Source organism: Canis aureus, chromosome 32, assembly GCF_053574225.1.
Source record: "Canis aureus isolate CA01 chromosome 32, VMU_Caureus_v.1.0, whole genome shotgun sequence".
Taxonomy (NCBI): Eukaryota; Metazoa; Chordata; class Mammalia; order Carnivora; family Canidae; genus Canis; species Canis aureus.
Window position 1 is genome coordinate 6,235,140 of NC_135642.1, and position 23,585 is coordinate 6,258,724.

The following is a 23,585-nucleotide window of genomic DNA, read 5'->3' on the forward strand; positions in this document are numbered from 1 at the left end:
TGGCAGCACGAGAGACTGAAGCCTCAGCAAATGGAGGCTAACAGGTGGGTCCCTGGAATGGTGATGGGAGGTTTTGAGAACTTTCTATCATTCCCATGAATTTAGCTGTTTCTTTCTTTCTTTTAATTTTTATTTATTTACTTATTTTTGAGAAACACTCATGGTGCCATTTCCTCATACTATATATAAACGAGACACATGCTCATGTCACAGATAGTGGGCGTGTCAACTGTGACAACTGGTATATCCTTTGGGGAAAGCAGCTGAATACTGATCATGCTCTTCATACCAGTCATTTTTCTCCTGGACATTTACTCTAAGAAGCAAAAGTAAACTAGCAAAACCACATGGTTTTTTGTTTGTTTGTTCTTAATAACCATGAAGACAACATAGCATGATGGAACAGGCTAAAATGTCAAAGAAAAAAACCCAGCAGAATGCCTATATATCCACTCTGAGTACAACTTTGAAAACATATAGGTGCATGTGGGCAAAGACTGAATTGAAAAGAAAACAGTTGTGACAAGATGATAAAATTTGATCTATTACATCCTTTTTCAGTCTTATTATTTCGTTGTAAATTTAAAATGAAAAATTAAAGTAAGAACACATAGGGATGCCTGAGGGACTCAGGTGGTTAAGCATTCAACTTGATTTTGGCTCAGGTTGTGATCTCAGGGTCGTGAGATGGAGCCCTGCATCAGGCTCTGTGCTCAGCGGGGAGTCTGCTTAGGATTCTCTCTCTCTTTCCCTCTGCCCCTTCCCCCACCCTGCTCACTCTGTCAATCTGTTTCTTTCTCTCTCTTAAAAAAATAAGAACACTTAGTCAAGTGAGTGTTAGGAAGGATATTTTCTCATCCTCAGATGCATTTAAGTGTGGTATGGGTTATTTTTATTCATGGGATATTGATACAAAGTATTCTCAGGTTAGGATATATAGTTGTTTTTCATCTGGTTTAGATAAGATGAAATCATAGTACTCAATGGTTATACGGAATTTACAATGTGCGAGCCACTTCACATAAGTATTAACTCATTTAATCCTAATAACAACCTTTTCGGGTAGTTACTATTAAATTCCCATTAAGCAGATGAGGAAACTAAGCTGAGAAGGGTGGAGTACCTTGGCCAAGATCCTGGCTTAGCTGGAGAGTGGTAAGAGACAGGATTCCAACTCTGACAGTCGCTCGAGAGTTGGTGCCCTAAGCCACTGCCCCATGTCCCACTCAGTAGAGGACCAGAAAAAGGTACCACTGGTTCCCAGTTTAAGTCAATGCTCTTTCCACTGCACGAGGCCATACCTCATCTGGCAGATAAGAAAACCAAAAACAAGTTTGAATGATTTACTCATAGTCACATGAGTAGCTTGTGGTTGAGAATTAACTTCTTGACTTTTAACCTAGTGATCTTCCTATCATCCCAGACTGCTGGGAATGAAAAGAAAAATGGCTAGCTAGGGCAACAGCAAATGAAAAAGAACCCAGGGAAATCAAGTCTAAGACCTTTAAAAAGAGAAAAAAAAAATCTTCCTTTTCTCTTTGCCATTTATTTTTTAAGGGCTATTTATTTATTATGAGAAAGAGAGAGGGGGGCAGAGTGAGAGTGAGAGAGAGAGAGAGAGAGAGAGAGAGAGAAAGAATATCTCAAGTGGAGTCCCTGCTGAGCTCACAGCCCAATGTGCGGCTTGATTCCGGGACCCTGCGATCATAACCTGAGCTGAAATCAAGAGTCGGATGCTTAACCGACTGAGCCACCCAGGTGCCACTGTCCTTGTCACTTATTTTATTTTATTTTTTTTTAAATGTTTTTTTTTAAATTTTTATTTATTTATGATAGTCACAGAGAGAGAGAGACAGAGAGGCAGAGACAAAGGCAGAGGGAGAAGCAGGCCCCACGCACTGGGAGCCTGACATGGGACTCGATCCCGGGTCTCCAGGATCGCGCCCTGGGCCAAATGCAGGCGCTAAACCACTGCGCCACCCAGGGATCCTTTTGTCACTTATTTTAATGGGATTTGTCCTACTGGCACTGGCCATACGTGTCACAGATGGACACTTGTACTCAGGAATCAGTGACTTTCATGGGAGGGCAAAAAAGAAATGGAGAGGACAGGGGCTTCTGGTGGATATGGCCATCATGGGGCACACGTGGTGTTCTAGGATCTGGTCATAATACGCATGTGTCTGTGTTGTGCAGGTTCCTGTGGAGAAACTACACGTTAAGGGGGGCCTACTAGAAAACATAGTGACCGTGTTCTGCCTTAAAGAAAAAGGGATCGGGATCCCTGGGTGGCGCAGCGGTTTGGCGCCTGCCTTTGGCCCAGGGCGCGATCCTGGAGACCCGGGATCGAATCCCACGTCGGGCTCCCGGTGCATGGAGCCTGCTTCTCCCTCTGCCTGTGTCTCTGCGCCTCTCTCTCTCTCTGTGTGACTATCATAAATAAAAATTTAAAAAAATAAAAAAAAAAAAAGAAAGAAAAAGGGTTCTGGGGAGGACGGGCAAGATGGTGGAAGAGTAGGGTCCCCAAGTCACCTGTCCCCGCCCAACTACCTAGAAAACCTTCAAATCATCCTGAAAATCTACAAATTCAGCCTGAGATTTAAAGAGAGACCAGCTGGAATGCTACAGTGAGAAGAGTTCCTGCTTCTATCAAGGGAGGAAGACGGGGAAAAAGAAAGAAACAAAAGGCCTCCAAGGGGGAGGGGCCCGGCGAGGAGCCGGGCTGAGGCCCGGGCGAGTGTCCCCAGGACAGGAGAGCCCCGTCCCGGAGACGCAGGAGCTGCACCAACCTTCCTGGGGGAAAGGGGCTCGCGGGGAGGTGGAGCAGGACCCAGGAGGGCGGGGATGCCCTCGGGCTCCCGGGGACACTAACAGACACCTGCGCCCCGGAGATGCGCCGAGCTCGCTAAGGGCTGCAGCGCGCACGGCGGGACCCGGAGCAGCTCGGGGGGGCTCGGGCGGCTCCGCGGAGGGGGCTGCGGGGCGGGAGCGAGAATCCACCAGCTCAGGCCCCGGAGCACAGGGCGCCGGGACACACCCAGGATCCGGCCTCCCCCGGGACAGGCAGAGGCCGGGAGGGCCCAGGACAGCGAGGACGCTCCTGCCCTGAGCTGAGCAGATCAGCGGCCCCGCCCGGAGCCTCCAGGCCCTGCAGACGGAGAGCTCCGGGGTGACTGCGGGAGCTGACTCCAGGGCTCCAGAGCTGGCCCCGCCACTGCGGTTGTTCCTCCTGGGGCCTCACGGGGTGAACAACCCCCACTGAGCCCTGCACCAGGCAGGGGCAGAGCAGCTGCCCCAAGTGCTAACACCAGAGAATCAGCACAACAGGCCCCTCCCCCAGAAGACCAGCTAGACTGACAAGTTCCAGGGGAAGTCAAGGGACTTAAAGTACACAGAATCAGGAGATACTCCCCCGTGGTTTTTTCTTTTTTCTTTTCTTTTTGATTTCTGTTTGCTTCCCCCACCCTTTTTTTCCCCTTTCTTTCTTTTTCTTTCTCTTTTTCTTCTCATTTTTCCTTTTTTTTTCCTTTTTTCTTTTTTCTTTTTCTCTTTTCTTTCCTACTCTCTCTCTCTTTTTCTCCTTTTCCTAATACAACTTGTTTTTGGCCACTCTGCACTGAGCAAAATGACTAGAAGGAAAACTTCACCTCAAAAGAAAGAATCAGAAACAGTCCTCTCTCCCACAGAGTTACAAAATCTGGATTACAATTCAATGTCACAAAGCCAATTCAGAAGCACTATTATACAGCTACTGGTGGCTCTAGAAAAAAGCATAAAGGACTCGAGAGACTTCATGACTGCAGAATTTAGATCCAATCAGGCAGAAATTAAAAATCAATTGAATGAGATGCAATCCAAACTAGAAGTCCTAACGACCAGGGTTAATGAGGTGGAAGAACGGGTTAGTGACATAGAAGACAAGTTCAAGGCAAAGAGGGAAACTGAGGAAAAATGAGACAGACAATTAAAAGACCATGAAGACAGATTAAGGGAAATAAACGACGGCCTGAGGAAGAGAAACCTACGTTTAATTGGGGTTCCCGAGGGCGCCGAAAGAGACAGAGGGCCAGAATATGTATTTGAACAAATCCTAGCTGAAAACTTTCCTAATCTGGGAAGGGAAGCAGGCATTCAGATCCAGGAAATAGAGAGATCCCCCCCTAAAATCAATAAAAACCATTCAACACCTCGACATTTAATAGTGAAGCTTGCAAATTCCAAAGACAAAGAGAAGATCCTTAAAGCAGCAAGAGACAAGAAAGCCCTGACTTTTATGGGGAGGAATATTAGGGTAACAGCAGACCTCTCCACAGAGACCTGGCAGGCCAGAAAGGGCTGGCAGGATATATTCAGGGTCCTAAATGAGAAGAACATGCAACCAAGAATACTTTATCCAGCGAGGCTCTCATTCAGAATGGAAGGAGTGATAAAGAGCTTCCAAGACAGGCAGCAACTGAAAGAATATGTGACCTCCAAACCAGCTCTGCAAGAAATTTAAAGGGGGACTCTTAAAATTCCCATTTAAGAAGTTCAGTGGAACAATCGACAAAAACAAGGACTGAATAGATATCATGATGACACTAAACTCATATCTGTCGATAGTAACTCTGAACGTGAACGGGCTTAATGACCCCATCAAAAGGCGCAGCGTTTCAGACTGGATTAAAAAGCAGGACCCATCTATTTGCTGTCTACAGGAGACACATTTTAGACAGAAGGACACCTACAGCCTGAAAATAAAAGTTTGGAGAACCATTTACCATTCAAATGGTCCTCAAAAGAAAGCAAGGGTAGCCATCCTTATAACAGATAAACTAAAATTTACCCCGAAGACTGTAATGAGAGATGAAGAGAGACACATCACACTTAAAGGATCTATCCAACAAGAGGACTTAACGATCCTCAATATATATGCCCCAAATGTGGGTGCTGCCAAATATTTAAACCAATTAATAACCAAAGTGAAGAAATACTTAGATAATAATTATCTTATACTTGGTGACTTCAATCTAGCCCATTGTATACTTGATAGTTATTCTAAGCACAACATTTCCAAAGAAACGAGAGCTTTAAATGATACACTGGACCAAATGGATTTCACAGATATCTACAGAACTTTACATCCAAACTCAACTGAATACACATTCTTCTCAAGTGCACATGGAACTTTCTCCAGAATAGACCACATACTGGGTCACAAATCGGGTCTGAACCGATACCAAAAGATTGGGATCGTCCCCTGCATATTCTCAGACCATAATGCCTTGAATTTAGAACTAAATCACAACAAGACGTTTGGAAGGACCTCATACACGTGGAGGTTAAGGACCATCCTGCTAATAGATGAAAGGGTCAACCAGGAAATTAATAAAAAGATTCATGGAAACTAATGAGAATGAAGATACACCCGTTCAAAATCTTTGGGATGCAGCAAAAGCAGTCCTGAGGGGGAAATACATCGCAATACAAGCATCCATTCAAAAACTGGAAAGAACTCAAATACAAAAGCTAACCTTACACATAAAGGAGCTAGAGAAAAAACAGCAGACAGATTTTACACCCAGCAGAAGAAGAGAGTTAATTAAGGTTCGAGCAGAACTCAACCAAATCGAGACCAGAAGAACTGTGGAACAGATCAACAGAACCAGGAGTTGGTTCTTTGAAAGAATTAATAAGATAGATAAGCCATTAGCCAGCCTTATTAAAAAGAAGAGAGAGAAGACTCAAATTAATAAAATCATGAATGAGAAAGGAGAGATCACTACCAACACCAAGGAAATACAAACGATTTTAGAAACATATTATGAACAGCTATACGCCAATAAATTAGGCAATCTAGAAGAAACGGACGCATTCCTGGAAAGCCACAAACTACCAAAACTGGAACAGGAAGAAATAGAAAACCTGAACAGGCCAATAATCAGGGAGGAAATTGAAGCAGTCATCAAAAACCTCCCAAGACACAAGAGTCCAGGGCCAGATGGCTTCCCTGGGGAATTTTATCAAACGTTTAAAGAAGTAATCAAACCTATTCTACTAAAGCTGTTTGGAAAGATAGAAAGAGATGGAGTACTTCCAAATTCATTCTATGAGGCCAGCATCACCCTAATTCCAAAACCAGACAAAGACCCCACCAAAAAGGAGAATTAGAGACCAATATCCCTGATGAACATGGATGCAAAAATTCTCAACAAGATACTAGCCAATAGGATCCAACAGCACATTAAGAAAATTATTCACCACGACCAAGTAGGATTTGTCCCCGGGACACAAGGCTGGTTCAATACTCGTAAAACAATCAATGTGATTCATCATATCAGCAAGAGAAAAACCAAGAACCATATGATCCTCTCTTTAGATGCAGAGAAAGCATTTGACAAAATACAGCATCCATTCCTGATCAAAACTCTTCAGAGTGTAGGGATAGAGGGAACATTCCTCAACATCTTAAAAGCCATCTACGAAAAGCCCACAGCAAGTATCATTCTCAATGGGGAAGCACTGGGAGCCTTTCCCCTAAGATCAGGAACAAGACAGGGATGTCCACTTTCACCACTGCTATTCAACATAGTACTGGAAGTCCTAGCCTCAGCAATCAGACAACAAAAAGACATTAAAGGCATTCAAATTGGCAAAGAAGAAGTCAAACTCTCCCTCTTCGCCGATGACATGATACTCTACATAGAAAACCCAAAAGCCTCCACCCCAAGATTGCTAGAACTCATACAGCAATTTGGTAGCGTGGCAGGATACAAAATCAATGCCCGGAAATCAGTGGCATTTCTCTACACTAACAATGAGACTGAAAAAGAGAAATTAAGGAGTCAATCCCACTTACAATTGCACCCAAAAGCATAAGATACCTAGGAATAAACCTCACCAAAGAGGTAAAGGATCTATACCCTAAAAACTATAGAACACTTCTGAAAGAAATGGAGGAAGACACAAAGAGATGGAAAAATATTCCATGCTCATGGATTGGCAGAATTAATATTGTGAACATGTCAATGTTACCCAGGGTAATATACACGTTTAATGCAATCCTTATCAAAATACCATGGACTTTCTTCAGAGAGTTAGAACAAATTATTTTAACATTTGTGTGGAATCAGAAAAGACCCCGAATAGCCAGGGGAATTTTAAAAAAAGAAAACCATAGCTGGGGGCGTCACAATGCCAGATTTCAGGTTGTACTACAAAGCTGTGGTCATCAAGACAGTGTGGTACTGGCACAAAAACAGACACATAGATCAATGGAACAGAATAGAGAACCCAGAAGTGGACCCTCAACTTTATGGCCAACTAATATTCGATAAAGGAGGAAAGACTATCCACTGGAAGAAAGACAGTCTCTTCAATAAATGGTGTTGGGAAAATTGGACATCCACATGCAGAAGGATGAAACTAGACCACTCTCTTGCACCAGACACAAAGATAAACTCAAAATGGATGAAAGATCTAAATGTGAGACAAGATTCCATAAAAATCCTAGAGGAGAACACAGGTAACACCCTTTTGGAACTCGGCCACAGTAACTTCTTGCAAGATACATCCACGAAGGCAAAAGACACAAAAGCAAAAATGAACTATTGGGACTCCATCAAGATAAGAAGCTTTTGCACAGCAAAGGATACAGTCAACAAAACTAAAAGACAACCTACAGAATGGGAGAAGATATTTGCAAATGACGTATCAGATAAAGGGCTAGGTTCCAAGATTTATAAAGAACTTCTTAAACTCAACACCAAAGAAACAAACAATCCAATCATGAAATGGGCAAAAGACATGAAGAGAAATCTCACAGAGGAAGACACAGACATGGCCAAGATGCACATGAGAAAATGCTCTGCATCACTGGCCATCAGGGAAATACAAACCAAAACCACAATGAGATACCACCTCACACCAGTGAGAATGGGGCAAATTAACAAGGCAGGAAACCACAAATGCTGGAGAGGATGTGGAGAAAAGGGAACCCTCTTACACTGTTGGTGGGAATGTGAACTGGTGCAGCCACTCTGGAGAACTGTGTGGAGGTTCCTCAAAGAGTTAAAAATAGACCTGCCCTACGACCCAGCAATTGTACTGTTGGGGATTTACCCCAAAGATTCAGATGCAGTGAAACGCCGGGACACCTGCACCCCGATGATTATAGCAGCAGTGTCCACAATAGCCAAACTGTGGAAGGAGCCTCGGTGTCCATCGACAGATGAATGGATAAAGAAGATGTGGTTTATGTATACAATGGAATATTCCTCAGCCATTAGAAATGACAAATACCCACCATTTGCTTCAACGTGGATGGGACTGGAGGGTATTATGCTGAGTGAAGTAAGTCAATCGGAGAAGGACAAACATTATATGGTCTCATTCATTTGGGGAATATAAATAATAATGAAAGGGAATAGAAGGGAAGGGAGAAGAAATGTGTGGGAAATATCAGAAAGGGAGACAGAACGTAAAGACTCCTAACTCTGGGAAACGAACTGGGGGTGGTGGAAGGGGAGGAGGGCGGGGGTGGGGGTGAGTGGGTGGCGGGCATTGAGGGGGACACTTGACGGGATGAGCACTGGGTGTTATTCTGTATGTTGGTAAATTGAACACCAATAAAAATTATTTTATTAAAAGGAAAATAATAAAGGGTATTAATATATAAAAAAAGGGTTCTCTGAGACAACTGAGTTTGGAGGGTGGGATGGTCAGTGTTACATCAACACTGCTAGACTATAGTCCTCTGTTATTTAATCAGAATCCCATCCAGGTTTTGATGTGAAGGTATTTGATAGAGGTGATTAACATCTATAATCAGTTGACTTTAAGTAGAAGTGACCATCGGTAATGTGGGTGGGCCTCACCTCATCTGTTGAAGGCCTTTAAACAAACAAACTGAGGTTTCCTGAAGAAAAAATATTCTGCCTCAAGACAACATTAACCTCTGCCTGAGTTTTTACCCTGTTGATCTGAGTACAGACTCCAGCCTTGCCAGCAGAAGTATATTCAATCCATATCCATCTATCCCCCTAACCCATCTATCCATGTATTGAGACAGAGAGAGAGATGCCACTGGCTCTGTTCTCTGCAGGACCCTGACTGATGTAAAGGTCTGGCCAGGACTGCAAAGTGCTGCGGTCATGTGAAGCACACGGAGCCCCTTGACATACGCATCATGAAAAGCACAGACGATTGGAAAGCTTAGCTGAAGAGACAGGACATTAGATGTCGCCAGGCAGGTGGGGGCCAGAGCAGCCGCTGCTTCCTGCCCCTGGGTCACAGTGAGCAGGAAGGGGAAGGGCAGTGTGCCTGGGGCAAGCACCTGCTGGACCCTGCACTGAGGCTGAGAGTAAAGAACATGCATTCAGACCTCTAGGAATTACCATAAAAAGGTGTTCTGGGAACAGGAGAAAGACCTCTCCTGGAAGGGCTGACAGTGACTGGGAGGCATCCCTGGTGACACAGGCCAACCGGGCACCGCCAGTTCTCCACGGATCTGGGTCCCAGCTGCAGGGGCTCCCGGGCTGCAGAGTCATAGTTTCCACTCCGAAAAGCAAACCTGTCCGTCTTGGCCCTCACCTTCCCCATCCCCTCCTGCCCCTGACAGCTTGGGAGGCGAGTGCTGAGGGCGGGCAGGGCTCACCTTGGCTTCTGACGTGGGTTCCAAGAAGCACAGGCGGTTCCCAAGTCCCTCGGCCGCCAGGCAGAACTTCCGTTGCTCCTTGTGGACGTTTGCGATGCACTGGAGAACCACCTCATCTTCCTGCCGGCAGAACACACATGCGTGAGCGCCAGGGGCTCCTTGGAACCAGGGCCCCGGGCACCGTGCTGCCGCATCAGCAGCCACCCGAGGGGCACACCCGTCTGACCCTGGCACAGGAGAGGGCAGCCTGGGTGGAGCTGGGAACCCCGGGGGAGGGGGCAGGCTGAGGTGCGAGGCACTTGCGGGCCACAGCCCCAGGCAGCGGGGGCCTGGCCTGGTTTCGGAGGTGCAGGACCACACACAAGCCGGGTGGGCAGAGCGTCTCAAGAGGTGAGCAGACGGGAACGTAAATCTAAGCGATGTCCAGGTACACGAGGGGAACGGTGAGCTGCAGCTGCAGCAACAGACACGCCAGCAGAGACCAGGCAACCGGGGACCCCTGGAGGGAGAGTCCACCTTGGGTGAGGCCCGGGGGAGGCAAGAGCCACGTTGTGGGGGTGGGGGCGGATATAGTGGGTGACCCGTTTGCCAGGGGCTCTGGAAGGAAGCTGGGGAGTGTGTGGGAAATGGGTCCTGGAAAGATGTGAAAGGCAGGCTGAGAAGGAGCCTGGAAGACTCAGGTTGGAAGGAGAAGCCGCCCTGAACTCGTCAGGAGGGGGATCCTCTCCCCTATGCGTCATCAGAAGCAACCCTCCGGAAATTTCAGAGACCTTGGCTGAACAGCATTCCTCTCATTAATGGTCCAGAAACGAGGCCAACCACTACTGACACCAATGCTCCCCTCTTGCTCACCCCTGCCTGAGGCTCAGAGGACAGCACTCCCCTTAGCAGGCCCTCCACTCCAGACCGCTCTTCCCCCCGTCTACGTTCCCGCTCCTCACCATGTTAACTTTCACCTTGGGCTTCGGGCATCCAGCAGGTCTACCTACAGGTGTGGCTGAGTTAAAGGAGTGAGGAGAGGAGAGCCAGGTGGGGCTTCTTCCTGAGCAACTGTTCCCTTGCTCGTGTCTCCGCCCCACGTCTCCTGGGGCTACTGTGCATCCCAGGGTATTGGACCCGAAGATGAAACAAATGTTTTTTCCTGAAAGGGGGCTGCCATGTGTCTAGGCATATGGAAAAAATAACATCCTCCCCGTGATGGGAAGATAAACAAGATTCAATAGTAAGAGAGCCTTAAAAAGGATGTCTGCTGGTACCCCGAGATTGGTCAGGGTATAGGAAAACATGAGAAGACTCCAAATCACAGGCCCATGAAAAGATGACTGAGGAGGGGGGAAAGCCCCACGCTTTCACTGGCACTGAAATGTCACCATTCATTATTAAAATCAAGTCGGTAATAAATTCAAAAGCCTCTGCGTATAGTGAAGTCCCAATTCATGGTCTTCTTTGGGTTGAGACAGAATAAAACTGCAGAATAGCCCTAGTCTCAAAATGTGGGTTCCATGAAATCTCTGGAGAGAATAAAACTTCCCCCCAGGTAGCGTCTGCCCCAGATTCTCTGGTGCCCAGAGGTGACCACATCCTCCTGGAGGGCACAGGCAACAAGGGAGTACTCTTAGGTTGGGCAAATGACTCAGGGGCACTACATGAATTGCAATGGGTCATGGGAGTTAAGTGCTCTGTGCCAAAAGAGACAGTCTTCGAAACATAATTTTTCTGTCCAAATTGTCAAGAGGACCCCCTACTGAGAAATACTTAGGTATCCCCCCACCTATGCATGATTCACCAGCGGAAAAAAAAAAAAAAAAAAGGGATCCCTGGGTGGCGCAGCGGTTTGGCGCCTGCCTTTGGCCCAGGGCGCGATCCTGGTGACCCGGGATCGAATCCCACATCGGGCTCCCGGTGCATGGAGCCTGCTTCTCCCTCTGCCTGTGTCTCTGCCTCCCTCTCTCTCTCTCTCTCTCTGTGACTATCATAAATAAATAAAAATTAAAAAAAAAATTAAAAAAAAAAACAACAAAAAAAACAGGTATTTGGAAATCACAGGAGTGTGTTATGGACCAGACTTTTCATGACTGGGTGAAGGTTGACAAAATTTTCTCCTCAGTTTGAGTTGAAGACACCTCTCTCCATGATCCCATTTCCCATGCCCGTTCCACTCCAAGGTACCCAAACCACCTTGGCTTGACCTTGCACTGGCTGCCTCCTTGTCCTGTAACTCGCACCTTCATAACCTAGGCTGCCCAACAGCTAACGCGATCAAGGAACCTGCCGTGGCCCAACAGCTGTCTGCCGAAGGGCAGCCCAGCACAAACTCTCTGGGTGACACGCAAATGGGTGTAGGACTCTGAGGCAAGTTTCCTGTTCTTCAAATGCTTTCCTCTTTTTTCCAGTGCTGTCTGGCACCGTATGCCCAGTGCTGACCTGGCTGCAGACAACATCTGGAGTGGCAGCCTGGACCTGTCTTCACTCTAGACAGCACCAACCGCCCCCCGCACATCTTCAACAGACCAACATCTCGAGCCCTTGAGCACGTGACACTGTAATCTTTGCACCAAAGTTCCGTTCAGAACCACAAGTCAACCATCTCCTTAGGCCTCTCACTTGGTTTGACCCAGAACACAAGCACCTCCAGTCACTGGCCCTCCCTAGGTCACTCATTTCTTGACTGATGCATGTTCTCTTCCCATTACCTCTCTTCTTTGTCCCTTTGCTTTAAATCAAATCTGACTATTTTCAGGGAGTGCCATTTCTAAGGAGCTCCCTGGGATTGGAGGCTGCAAATTCTTCCACATCTTGCAATCCTCCTCCCCAGGAGCTCCAGCACTCTCCCCCAATCCTCAATGCCAAGTTTGGATAATCACTTTTCTGCTCATGTACCAAATTCCTCTACCTTGAGGTACGTGATTGTCAATCTCCACATCTTCCTGGGCAATGTACCCACATCCTACTTAGTTCTCCCACCATTTATCTGACTCTTAATGACAATCAGAAAGCCTGATCATTTTTGTGCGAATCCAGTACACATTTGTTGACTACCATCCAATGACAAAGCATCCTGCCAGGACAGATACCACAGAGCACACCAGGTCATGTAAGCCAAGATCTGGCTTCCTTCCTGCCACTTGAGCTTCATCTCAACTAACTTCAAGGTTCATGTGGACAGTCTCTTCAAAACAAACACCTTGACCTAATTACTACACAGTTTTAGTAACACATGATGGTGAACATTCCTTGTCAAAACCTAGAACAATTCCTGTTATAAATCTGGAACCAGACTATCTTGCTCTGTGAACCCAATCTTCTCTTTCTTGCTTTCTTACATTCCATGTTCCCACTCTCCTTCACCAGGACTTCCAGTTCCCAGAGGGCGCTGGCCGCCTCTTCCTGGAAGGGAAGGATTTTTTCATAGAGAAAGTAACACAACTCTGAAGTTTTGTTCCATCAATTTATGGGATTTTTTTTTCAATAGTACATTTTCAGCTTGTTTTAACTCTGCTTTCACTGGAATAAGACCATAGGAACTTTCCCCTTTTTGTAGGACTCAGCAGATCTGACTCAGTCAACATCAAATCACCACCTCCCCCCAGCTATAAGACAAAAGACAAAGTGCTAGGTCAGAGAGCATCATAATCAGTAATGGAAAGACTTTTTAGACCTAGTCTCTGCCCTTAAGGATGAAGGGTACACAGGTCTTAGGTTCCCAGGAAATAATACCAAAGATCACGTAAACATTTCCTGATTTCTACAGAAATACGTCAAAAGGTCTCTGCCCATTCCTCTGGAAGTGAGTTCTTCCCTCTGCCTCCAGCCTCACTTCTCCTCCATTCCTATTGCCTTCCCATCTCCCAGATAAGTCTTTCGTCCAGCCTCCCTAAAACACTCCTTCTTGAAACTCTTCTGTCCTTTTTTTTTTTAAAAGACTTTATTTATTTATTCATGATAGTCACACAGAGAGAGACGGAGAGGCAGAGACACAGACAGAGGGAGAAGCAGGCTCCATGCAGGGAGCCCGACGTGGGATTCGATCCCGGGTCTCCAGGATCATGCCCTGGGCCAAAGGCAGGCGCCAAACCGCTGCGCCACCCAGGGATCCCAACTCTTCTGTCCCTTTATTCAACTCTCTGTTCTCCTTGTTCTCTGCCTTTCCAATGGATCCTTTCCATGTTCAATTTCTCCTGCTCTCCCTGCATCTAAGAGGTCACCCAAAAGTGGTCCTTTGTCATCTCCCTTTAGCAATCTCATCCATTCTTCAGGTTTCTAGTTTTATTCAGAGGAGTTGTTGGACCATCTGTACCTCCAACCTGGTAGCACTGTAAGGTTCCCAACCCCAACTTATTCTTGACTTTATCCATACGTACCACAGACCAGCGTGTCCCAGTGTACCCAAAGGCACTTTTCAGTCTACTTATCCTTTTATGTTCCATGTGTGTTAATGACACATCCAACCTCTTGGCAGCCCAGGCCCAGACATCAACATATCCTGTCTCTGAGTCTTCTCTCCCACCCGTCCTATGGCAGACCAGAAAAAGGACAGACTGGAGGTCTAGAGACCAAGACAAACTATTATGATACTCAGAACATTCTTCCTGTGGTCTATTACCAGAGCACACCTCTGACCTTACCATTTTTCTGTTGAAAACCCATAATGGCCTCTCTCCACTGTCCACATGGACAAAGTCCTTGAACCAGCATACGAAGACCTTCACTCTCTGACCTTTTACCTTAACTTCTTCCCTGTAACTCTAACTTCCCTGTAATAACTCCTTCGTCTTGTCTACCTTCACACTCCTACTCATACTGATTCTAAAGCCGCCCTGATTTTCCCTCTTTTTCTGTGTGCATGTATTATCCTTCCAAGCTTAGCTCAAATACCACATTCCTTTATGAATTCTATGTAATCTCTCCTCTATCCAAATTTCCATAGCAATATCACCACACTTTGGCATTATGTTTATTTACATGCATGCCTTATCCCAACTATATATTTTGAAATGGCTAACATTTACTGATCTCATGACGAGCACTGTGCCTTATAATAACCCTGCTAAGCTTCACCCCAACATGACAGTATAGGTACTACTGTCACCTGCACTTGACAAGTGAGGAGCTCCCGCACAGCGCAGTTCATTAACTTGCCTACAGTCTCATGGTGGTGAGGCTGTCTGTGTCCACATTCTCTCCCAGCCCTTTCAGCTTGTTTTGCAGCCCTTGAAGGCAGGATCCACATCTGGTTCATGTTTATACCTATCAGGATATTCATTAGCATCGTGCCTTGTGCACAATATACACCATATACAATATACAAAATATACAGTTAAAATTTATTGAATGCATGTGTTTTTTTACCTTACAATTCCTAGTTAATTATAAACTCAGTGCAGAAAACTGCTTCCCCATCCAAGCTGGGAACAGAATGTGTTTGGTAAGAGCATGCTGACTGATGGCGACGGAATCAGATTTTAAGAAGAGATTTGTCTACTCTCACCCATGTGACATTAATTACTGCAGAAAAGGTTACTTTTCACTGATGAGTCAGAACTGAATAATCTCAGAACAGATGTTGACATAAAAAAGTGGAGAATGAGCAATAATAATGAGGCTTTGACGTCCATTTCAGAAGTTTTTGTTGTTACTTCATTATTATTGATACCAACTATTCATTCCATACCAGACACACTATGAGATTTCCCCCTAGGTTGTTTAACGTTAACAACACAATCATTTTAAGAATGAAGCCAGCAGAGGAATCAGACAGTTTTAATAAAGAAGTATTTAATGAACAGTTATTATGTGCCACCATGTCACAGCATCTCAGTTCTGGTCTCACGACCGTCCTATAAGGTAGATACTAACATCCTTTCTATCTGTAGATATAGAGGTTGAAGTGCAGAGGTTAATTAATTTGCCTAGCACCACACAGCATGTAAATAATAGATTCTGACCTTGAACCTTAGAACTATCTGAATCAGGAGCGTGTCCTATTCACCATGACACCCAATAGTCTCCCCCAAGAGACTGACTTTAGTAAGAGGTCTGAACTCACATCTCCCTGACTTTAAGACCTGTGGTGATAGTGCTAATAAAAATAGATAACTCCCAGCCCCCTCACATGGCCATACAATACCGGAAAGTGACCAAATCAACAACAAAATGCCAGAGAGAACAACCAGAGGAGTGAAAATGAAATAAAACAAATTTTTTCTGTGCTCAATGACTGTAACACTGGAAGGTATGTACATCATCCACAAACTTGTAACAGAGGGGGAGAAAGGATTAAAATCCAAGGTATATTGTATGTCAGCATCCGTCCAAGCTATGCGGTTCAAAAGGACCAGCTATTCCTGTCAAAGATTCAGCTTGTGGTGGTGTTGAGTGATTGTCCCTGAGCAAGGACAGCCTTTGGCTCTCTCTGCTTAGATTTAAGTCATCACAGGTCATCTCTGACAAAGTTTTTTCTAGACTCCTCCAGCTGAAGAACCTTGAACTTGAAAATGAATGGAGCTTGCCCATTCTAACCCTAGTGCTTCTGTCTCTTACCCTGGCTTCAGACTCGTGTGATAACAACCAAGTTTGGAATTCTGTGGTGATGGCTGGGGGCACCCTGGCTCTCCCTCTTCTCCCTGGGTCATTTGCAAAAGACTCTTTGGGACAAAAACAAAATGTCCGACAGTCCTATTTAAGGTAGATCACTGGGAATCTGATGACAGCTCTATAGTTAGATCTGCACATCACAGATACCAAGAAGCTCGTGAGCAGGGAGCGTGTGGGACAGAGTGCAGTCCAGCGGATCTCATGGTCCACATTTAAGTGCATGAATTATTGCAGAGGGAAATCCACAACCATTTATCGCTTTCAAGAGGAAGATGTGTCCAGCCACTCATCGTGAACATCAGACATAACTATGTTAGGAAACAGATACAGTTAGAGCTCTTTGCTTAATACGTGCAGACCTGGGTGACAGCTCATTGTCCGACTTTACCCCAAAGCATCTTCTAAATGAAAAATAAGTGAGCTCTTCAGAAGACAAGACCATCTCTCAATTATTTCACAAGAATTAATGGTGCTGGCGGTGTCTGCAAATAGCAATCATTCTGACTACCTGCTCTTCTTAGATTCTAAGCTCCTTGGAGGCAAGAGCCTCTCACCTCCTTATGAAACCTCAGTGTTCTGCATTGTGCCTGGCACAGAAAAGCACAAATATTTGGGAGTTTAGTGAACAAATCATATACTTTGAAAACAACTGATAACATTAACAAAAACGCTTATGCATAAAAATTGCATGTAAAAATCTTCTGCATTTTCTTACTTGTAGGGTCTGGAATGCCAACATAGAAATGGTGGGTATTGTATAGAAGGAACTATGATACCCTGCTTCCACAATAGCTCCATGAGACGTACCAAAGTTTTTAATCCCATTTAAAAATTTTGGAAGTTAAAGATTATGGACTGAGGGAGGAGGCTAGCTAGTTCAATGTCCAATTTGCAGAAGCTGATGTTATACTGTGTCCCTAGAGACCAGTTTTCTAGGGTTTTTCCTCTTGCTGTTGTGTTTTTGATGTAGTAACATTACACCTTAGGAACTCCTCACTGTTTTTCCAATCTCTCAAAAATTGGGGATGGTTCTTGTCTCTCATTCCTTACTATGGATGGTTGCAAAATGCAGTAAAATGGAAATTTCAGGATCCTGAGACAGAAGGTTGATATAGGGAAATGATAGTTTATCATTCCTCCCTTCTTTAAAAACTTTCATTGTTTGGCTCATAGGGTAGACTTTCTTTTAGTTTTCCCCTCTATTTACTGGCAGATCCTTCCTTCTCAGTATCCTTGGCAGGCATACCATCCTCTTCTCCTCTCTGCTGCTCCCTTATAACGCTCCCAGACTGTCCCTTTGAGTTTTCTTTACCAGTACTCCTTTCCTTATATTATTTGCTTTCGTGGCTCTAAAAACCACATGTGGCGGATGGTGGTGGTCTGCCGCTCCCTCTCTCCTTGCCCCTTCCCCTACTCATGCATTCGCATGTGCACGTCCTCGTGGGTGGTCTCTCAAATAAAATCTTTAAAAAAAAAAAGAGTAAAAATAAAAGAAAAATAAAAACCACATGTACATGAATGACTCCCATGTTTGTATCACCGGCTTAGGCTTCTCTTCTGAACCCCAGCTGTTATCTCCAGTTCCTTAGTATCTCCAAAATCCAACTCTTAATTGCCTCCCCTGAGAATCTGCAGAGTCTTCTCTGTCTCAAGACATGGCAAACTCTTTAGGATCTTAGACAAAAATATAAAAAATATAAATAATAAAATAAAATAAATACTGCAGTCTTATTGATTCCTTTCTTTCTCTCACCTCACATCCACACCAGCAACACATCCTACCCATCCTGCCCTTTCAGAATGCAACCAGCTGGCCTACCATGCACCCTCATCACTGTTGCTGCCAGGCTCAGGCATCATCTCCTGGTATGATGACTGCAGTCACCACTTCTGTTTCCCACTCATACCTCTTCTCTCTCCCCAAAGGGTTTTAAGACCTGAGATAGGTCATCCCACTCTTCAAAATGCCCCAGTGGTTCTCTTGCCCCAGGAAAGAGGTAGAATTCTGTGGCCTGTAAGGTCCTAAACTTGCCCCCACCTCCCAACAACCTCTCTTCTATCACCCTTTTGCTTGCCCCATTTCAGCTGTGCTGGCCTCCTCTCTGCGAGTACCAATTTTCAAGTGTGACCCTCCCTTCCACCCCTTGTGTTTGCTGTTCCCTTTGCCTAGAATGTTCTTCTTCCAAATGCCTGACAGCTCCCTACCATCAGCTCTGTGTCCCACAGTGGAGGGACCTTTCCCTGTTACCCAATATATGACCACCACTTCATTCCCACCTTGCTTAACCGGCTTTCTTTTCCAATTAGCACTTGTCACCTAAGAATATATATTTCTTAGGTGTCTCTTCCTTTGTTACAACATAACTCTCCTGGATACGGGTTTTCTCAATGCTGCACCTCCAATGCCTGAAACAGCACCTGGCACATGGTAGGTCACTGAATGACTAGTCATGTTATTTCCTATTAGGTACAGTGCCCACAAAAACTTATGAATTCATTACACTCTTCTATTGCTTTATGGGAAGTGACAAAACAGTCCTCCGGCTCAGCTGTTTATTGGCGACTGACCAGCAAGAGAAGTCCCTGTAGCCTCCGGGGCTCCTGCTGCTCCATCAACTGGAAGGTGTATATTCTGCTATCCTCTTCAGAATATAAAAACTATTCAGCGTCAGCCATTTGGAACTTGCAGAGAAGAGGGCATGGTGGAAAGCCTTTCCCTACACTGGTTAGAGGGACAAGCTTTACACATGCATTTAATTCCTTCTCAGATCCTGCTGCTCTTAGACATGGAAGAATGCAGTGACCTGTGACATGTTCTTCCAGAAATAATGTCAATTAATTCTCCTATTCTCATAGGATAGAAAATAATGACCTAGTTTCTACCAAGGGAATTTCTAGCTCCACATGAAGGTCTTCTATAAAATCTTATTTTGTAGTGTTGGTATTTCAAATACTCTCTCACCCAATGAGAACGTACCAGGTGAGGGACCATACCCTGGTGCATACATGTACTCTCTTGGTTTCTTTCCTTCTTTAGGCACATCAGCCAGGGTGAAGGACAAATGGGAAAAAGCTGGAAAACTAAAGCAAATTGTGGTGTTCAATGTCTAACCTAGAGGGATAGCAGGGGTCAATAATACAGCTATGGCAGGAAAATTTAGGTCTCTGGATCCAAACACGGATCTGAACCTGATTTTAAAAGGGGGATCTGACCAGGACACTTCAACGTCCCATGTTCACCTTATAAATGCTGATGGGTTTGCTCTGTGTCTCCATCTTGATGCAGTCTAAGCACCATGACCTGAGAACTGGACAAAGAGCATCCAATTCAGATTCTACCTCACCACAACTGAGACCATGACGAATGGTGCAATGATGGCCATACTTTTATGCTATTAGATCCATTCTTTGTTTTCAAGTCAATTTCCTTTGCTTTTAACATTGATTCTTGGACCTTTGGTTTCTAAACTGAGGTATAACACCTTCCCCGGGCCTTGCAATTTACCCATGACAGCCCATCCACTTGTAGGCAGATCTTGTATAGGACCGCCAATGAGGAGAGTGGGCCACAGTACCATCTGTTTTTGTATCATGGGAATAAACTAAGTATTGAGATCCTTTCTACTGGCATAACACGGTACCTCAGACAGAGTACTTTCTGGAATCTTCCCCTTTAAGATTTGTAGAGAAAGTAAACAAACCTCTAAGATCCAACATGAAGGATACAACCAAATACTCGAGTGTGTGCATAAATAATCCAATTTACTGACAGATGTTGTAAAATCCAAAAGCAACAACAAAGCATCTAGCAATTTCCATACAAAATCTAATAGCTAGGGAACACTGTCTTTTTCAGAAAGTATGCTTGATGAAGTTAATAGCTTGTAATGAAATTTATGGGGTGATATTTAGATAGATAAGTCTTTGAAAATAGGTCACTTAAAAGCAAAATAAGGGCTTTCAAAATCTAATGGTGCATTATGCCCAATGAACTATCCAGGATTAGCTTTAAAAAAGGAAGAAAAAGAAAGAAGAAACAGAGAGAGAAAGGAAGGACACACCCCTCAATTTCTTCTAGCTCTATGCAGAATTAAGTCATACATTCATTCAAGAATTATTCGTGTGCCCACTGATGTGCCAGACTCTTTCATAGCCTGTGGTACACTGATAAACAAGACAGGCCACACATCTGCCCTACTGGAATTCCAAGTGGATGACTATCCTGTAGTATGTATACATTGACTCAAATGGGTTTGGGGTGACAGTTTAGATGGGATGTAATCTAGGACCAGAAGAATCTGAGGGAGACAGAGTCAGGAACCCAGGGATGTTTGGGTTACTTCTCTTTCCTCCCTGACACTTCATCAGTCCTAGGATTAGCTCCTATGTATGTTTCAATCAGAAACTTTACTTTAAAAAAATTTTTTTTAATTAAAATTAAAATTAAAAAAAAAAACTTTACTTTTTTGCATTGTAACTCCTGGATTTATCTAAATCCCCTCTTACCAGAACTTTTCTGTTTAGAAGGCAAGAATTTCATCCTGCTCATCTCCTCTTGTTTGTGTTATATCCCTAATACCTACCATATGGAGCATACATGTCACAAATTTGTTGAATGAAAATAATGGTTAGGACAAATAGTGGATCAAAATGTTGTGTCAAATCTGAGTAAAAAGCTGGTTGGGTGTCTGAGTCTTGGTTTTGGCTGGGGTCATGACCTCAGGGTGGTTGGATTGAGCCAGGCATCTGGTTCTGCACTTAGCACAGAGTCTGTCTGGGATCTCCTCTCCCTTTGCCCTTCCCCCAGTTCGTGCACCCACAGACATGCACGTGTGTGCTCTCACTCTCTCTCAAATAAGTAAATAAAATCTTAAAAAAAAAAAAAAAAAAAAAAGCTGTAGACCAAGGAGTACCTGACGGTCAGGAATCAAAACCAGACACCATCAGAAATATAGGTACACTTATATGGTCAATTAATCTACGTCAAAAAAGGAGAGAATACAGAATGGGGAAAGGCAGTCTTTTCCATAAATGATTCTAGGAAAACTGGATAGCTGCGTGCAAAAGAATGAAAACTAGAGGGACCCCTGGATGGCTCTAGCAGTTTGGCGCCGCTTTCAGTTCAGTGCATGATCCCGGAGACCCAGGATTGAGTCCCACGTTGGGCTCCCCACATGGAGCCTGCTTCTCCCTCTGCCTGTGTCTCTGCCTCTCTTTTTCTGTCTCTCATGAATAAATAAAATTTTTTAAAAAAGAATGAAACTAGACCATTTCTTATGTCATATACAAAAATAAATGCAAAGTGGATTAAAGGCTTAAAAGTGAGATCTGAAACCATAAAACTGGTAGAAAACATAGGCAGTAATTTCTTTAATATCAGCCTTAGCAACATTTTTCTAGATATGTCTCTTCAGGCAAGGGAAACAATAGCAAAAATTAACTATTGGGACTACCCCAAAACAAAAACCTTTTGTACAGCAAAGAAATCCATCAACAAAATAAAAAGGCAACCTACTGAGTGGGAGAAGATATTTGCAAATAATATATCTGTTAAAAGGTTAACATTCAAGATACTTAAGAACTTATACAATCAACACCAAAAACACAAATAGTCCAATTAAAAATAGGCAATCAGAAAGGGAGACAGAACATGAAGACTCCTAACTCTGGGAAACGAACTAGGGGTGTTGGAAGGGGAGGAGGGCGGGGGGTGGGGGTGAATGGGTGACGGGCACTGAGGGGGGCACTTGACGGGATGAGCACTGGGTGTTATTCTGTATGTTGGCATATTGAACACCAATAAAAAATAAATTTATTATTTAAAAAAATAAAAATAAAAATAGGCAGATAACCTGAACAGATGTTTTTCCAAAGACATCCAGAGGGCCAACATGAAAAGGTGCTCTACATCACTCATCATGAGGGAAATGCAAATCAAAACCACAATGAGAGATTACCTTAGACCTGTCAGAATGGCTAGAATGAAAAATACAAATAACAAGTGTTGGTGAAAATGTGGGAAAAAAAAGAATCCTCATGCATTGTTGATGGGAATGTAAATGGGTGCAGCTACTGTGGAAAACAGAATGGAGGCTCCTCAAAAAATTAAAAATAGAATACCATGTGATCCAGTAACTCCACTACTGGGTATTTACCCAAGGAGATCAAAAACACTAACTTGAAAAATATATGTACCCCTAGGTTTATAATATTTTTTATAAAAATAGCATTATTTATAGTAGCCAAGATATTCAAGCCACCAAGTGCCCACTGACAGAGAAATAAAGATGTGATACACACACACACACACACACACAAAGAATATTATTCAGCCATGTGAAACAATATGGATGGACCTAGAGGGTATTACATTAAGTGAAATAAGTCAGAGAAAGACAAATCCTGAATCATTTTACTTATATGTAAAGTCTAAAAAACTGCAAGTGAACAGTGAAACGAACAAAAAGCCAGACTTTTAAATACAGAGAACAAATTGGTGCTTGTCCGAGGGCAGGTGGGACGGGAGGCTCTGGGTGAAATAAAGGAGATCCAGAGGCATGAACTCCCACTTAGAAGTCATGAGGATGAAAGGTACAGCACAGAGAATATGGGCAATAATACTGTAATACTGGGGAGCACTGGGCATTATAGAAGTGTTGAATCATGTGGTACACCTGAAACTCATAACACTGTATGTTAATTATGCTTCAATTAAAAGAAAAAACAACCACCAGACTGTTAGGGATCCTGAGACACAGCTCACGAAGAGCCAGAGGACCCGTGAAAACCAAGCAAAACCGGGTCTCTGAACAGGAATTCTCCCTGGGACTCAGTATTTAGTTGAGGTTCAAAGTCGGTTATCATGTGCAACAATTTCCCACACTTGAGGATTTCAATTCGGCAAGGCTCATCCTACTCTGAATTTGTGAGAATACAGCACCCAGGGAATGCGTGTGCCAGAGGGCATAGCTCAAGTATCAGGGGGCTCCACGAGGCACTGGTTTCAGCACTTCATATTTCATACAAGCCTCAAAAATCTCTAGTCATCAGTATGCCCATTTTATGGGTAAAGACACGGAGGCTAGGCTCAGGTACGTTAAGAGACTGCTCAGAGTTGGGTGGCTATTCCTCTTGTTCATCCATTATTCATTCATTTATGAAGTATTCACTGTTATGGCCTATTACACACACCACGCACTGCTAGGCCCTAGAATACAAAAAGGCATCAAACTAGTAAGTGGACATTTAAAACCAGTTCTGTAAGTCTCCAAAACCCAAGCCCTTCTCACTGTACCAAGGCTCTTCTGGTGAAGAAATCGTTTCAGTAGCTTAATAATTGATATTAGGCGGCCCGGGT

General features: G+C 44.2%; 1 protein-coding gene across 1 annotated transcript in view; it reads right to left on the reverse strand.

The window, feature by feature from the left end:
- RYR3 (ryanodine receptor 3) overlaps nucleotides 1–23,585 on the reverse strand; it is a 513,451-nt gene that overhangs the window by 344,099 nt on the left and 145,767 nt on the right. The window contains exon 2 of the mRNA XM_077880434.1: nucleotides 9,635–9,754. Coding sequence (XP_077736560.1) covers nucleotides 9,635–9,754 — 120 coding nt within the window. The remainder of the gene's footprint in view (nucleotides 1–9,634; nucleotides 9,755–23,585) is intronic.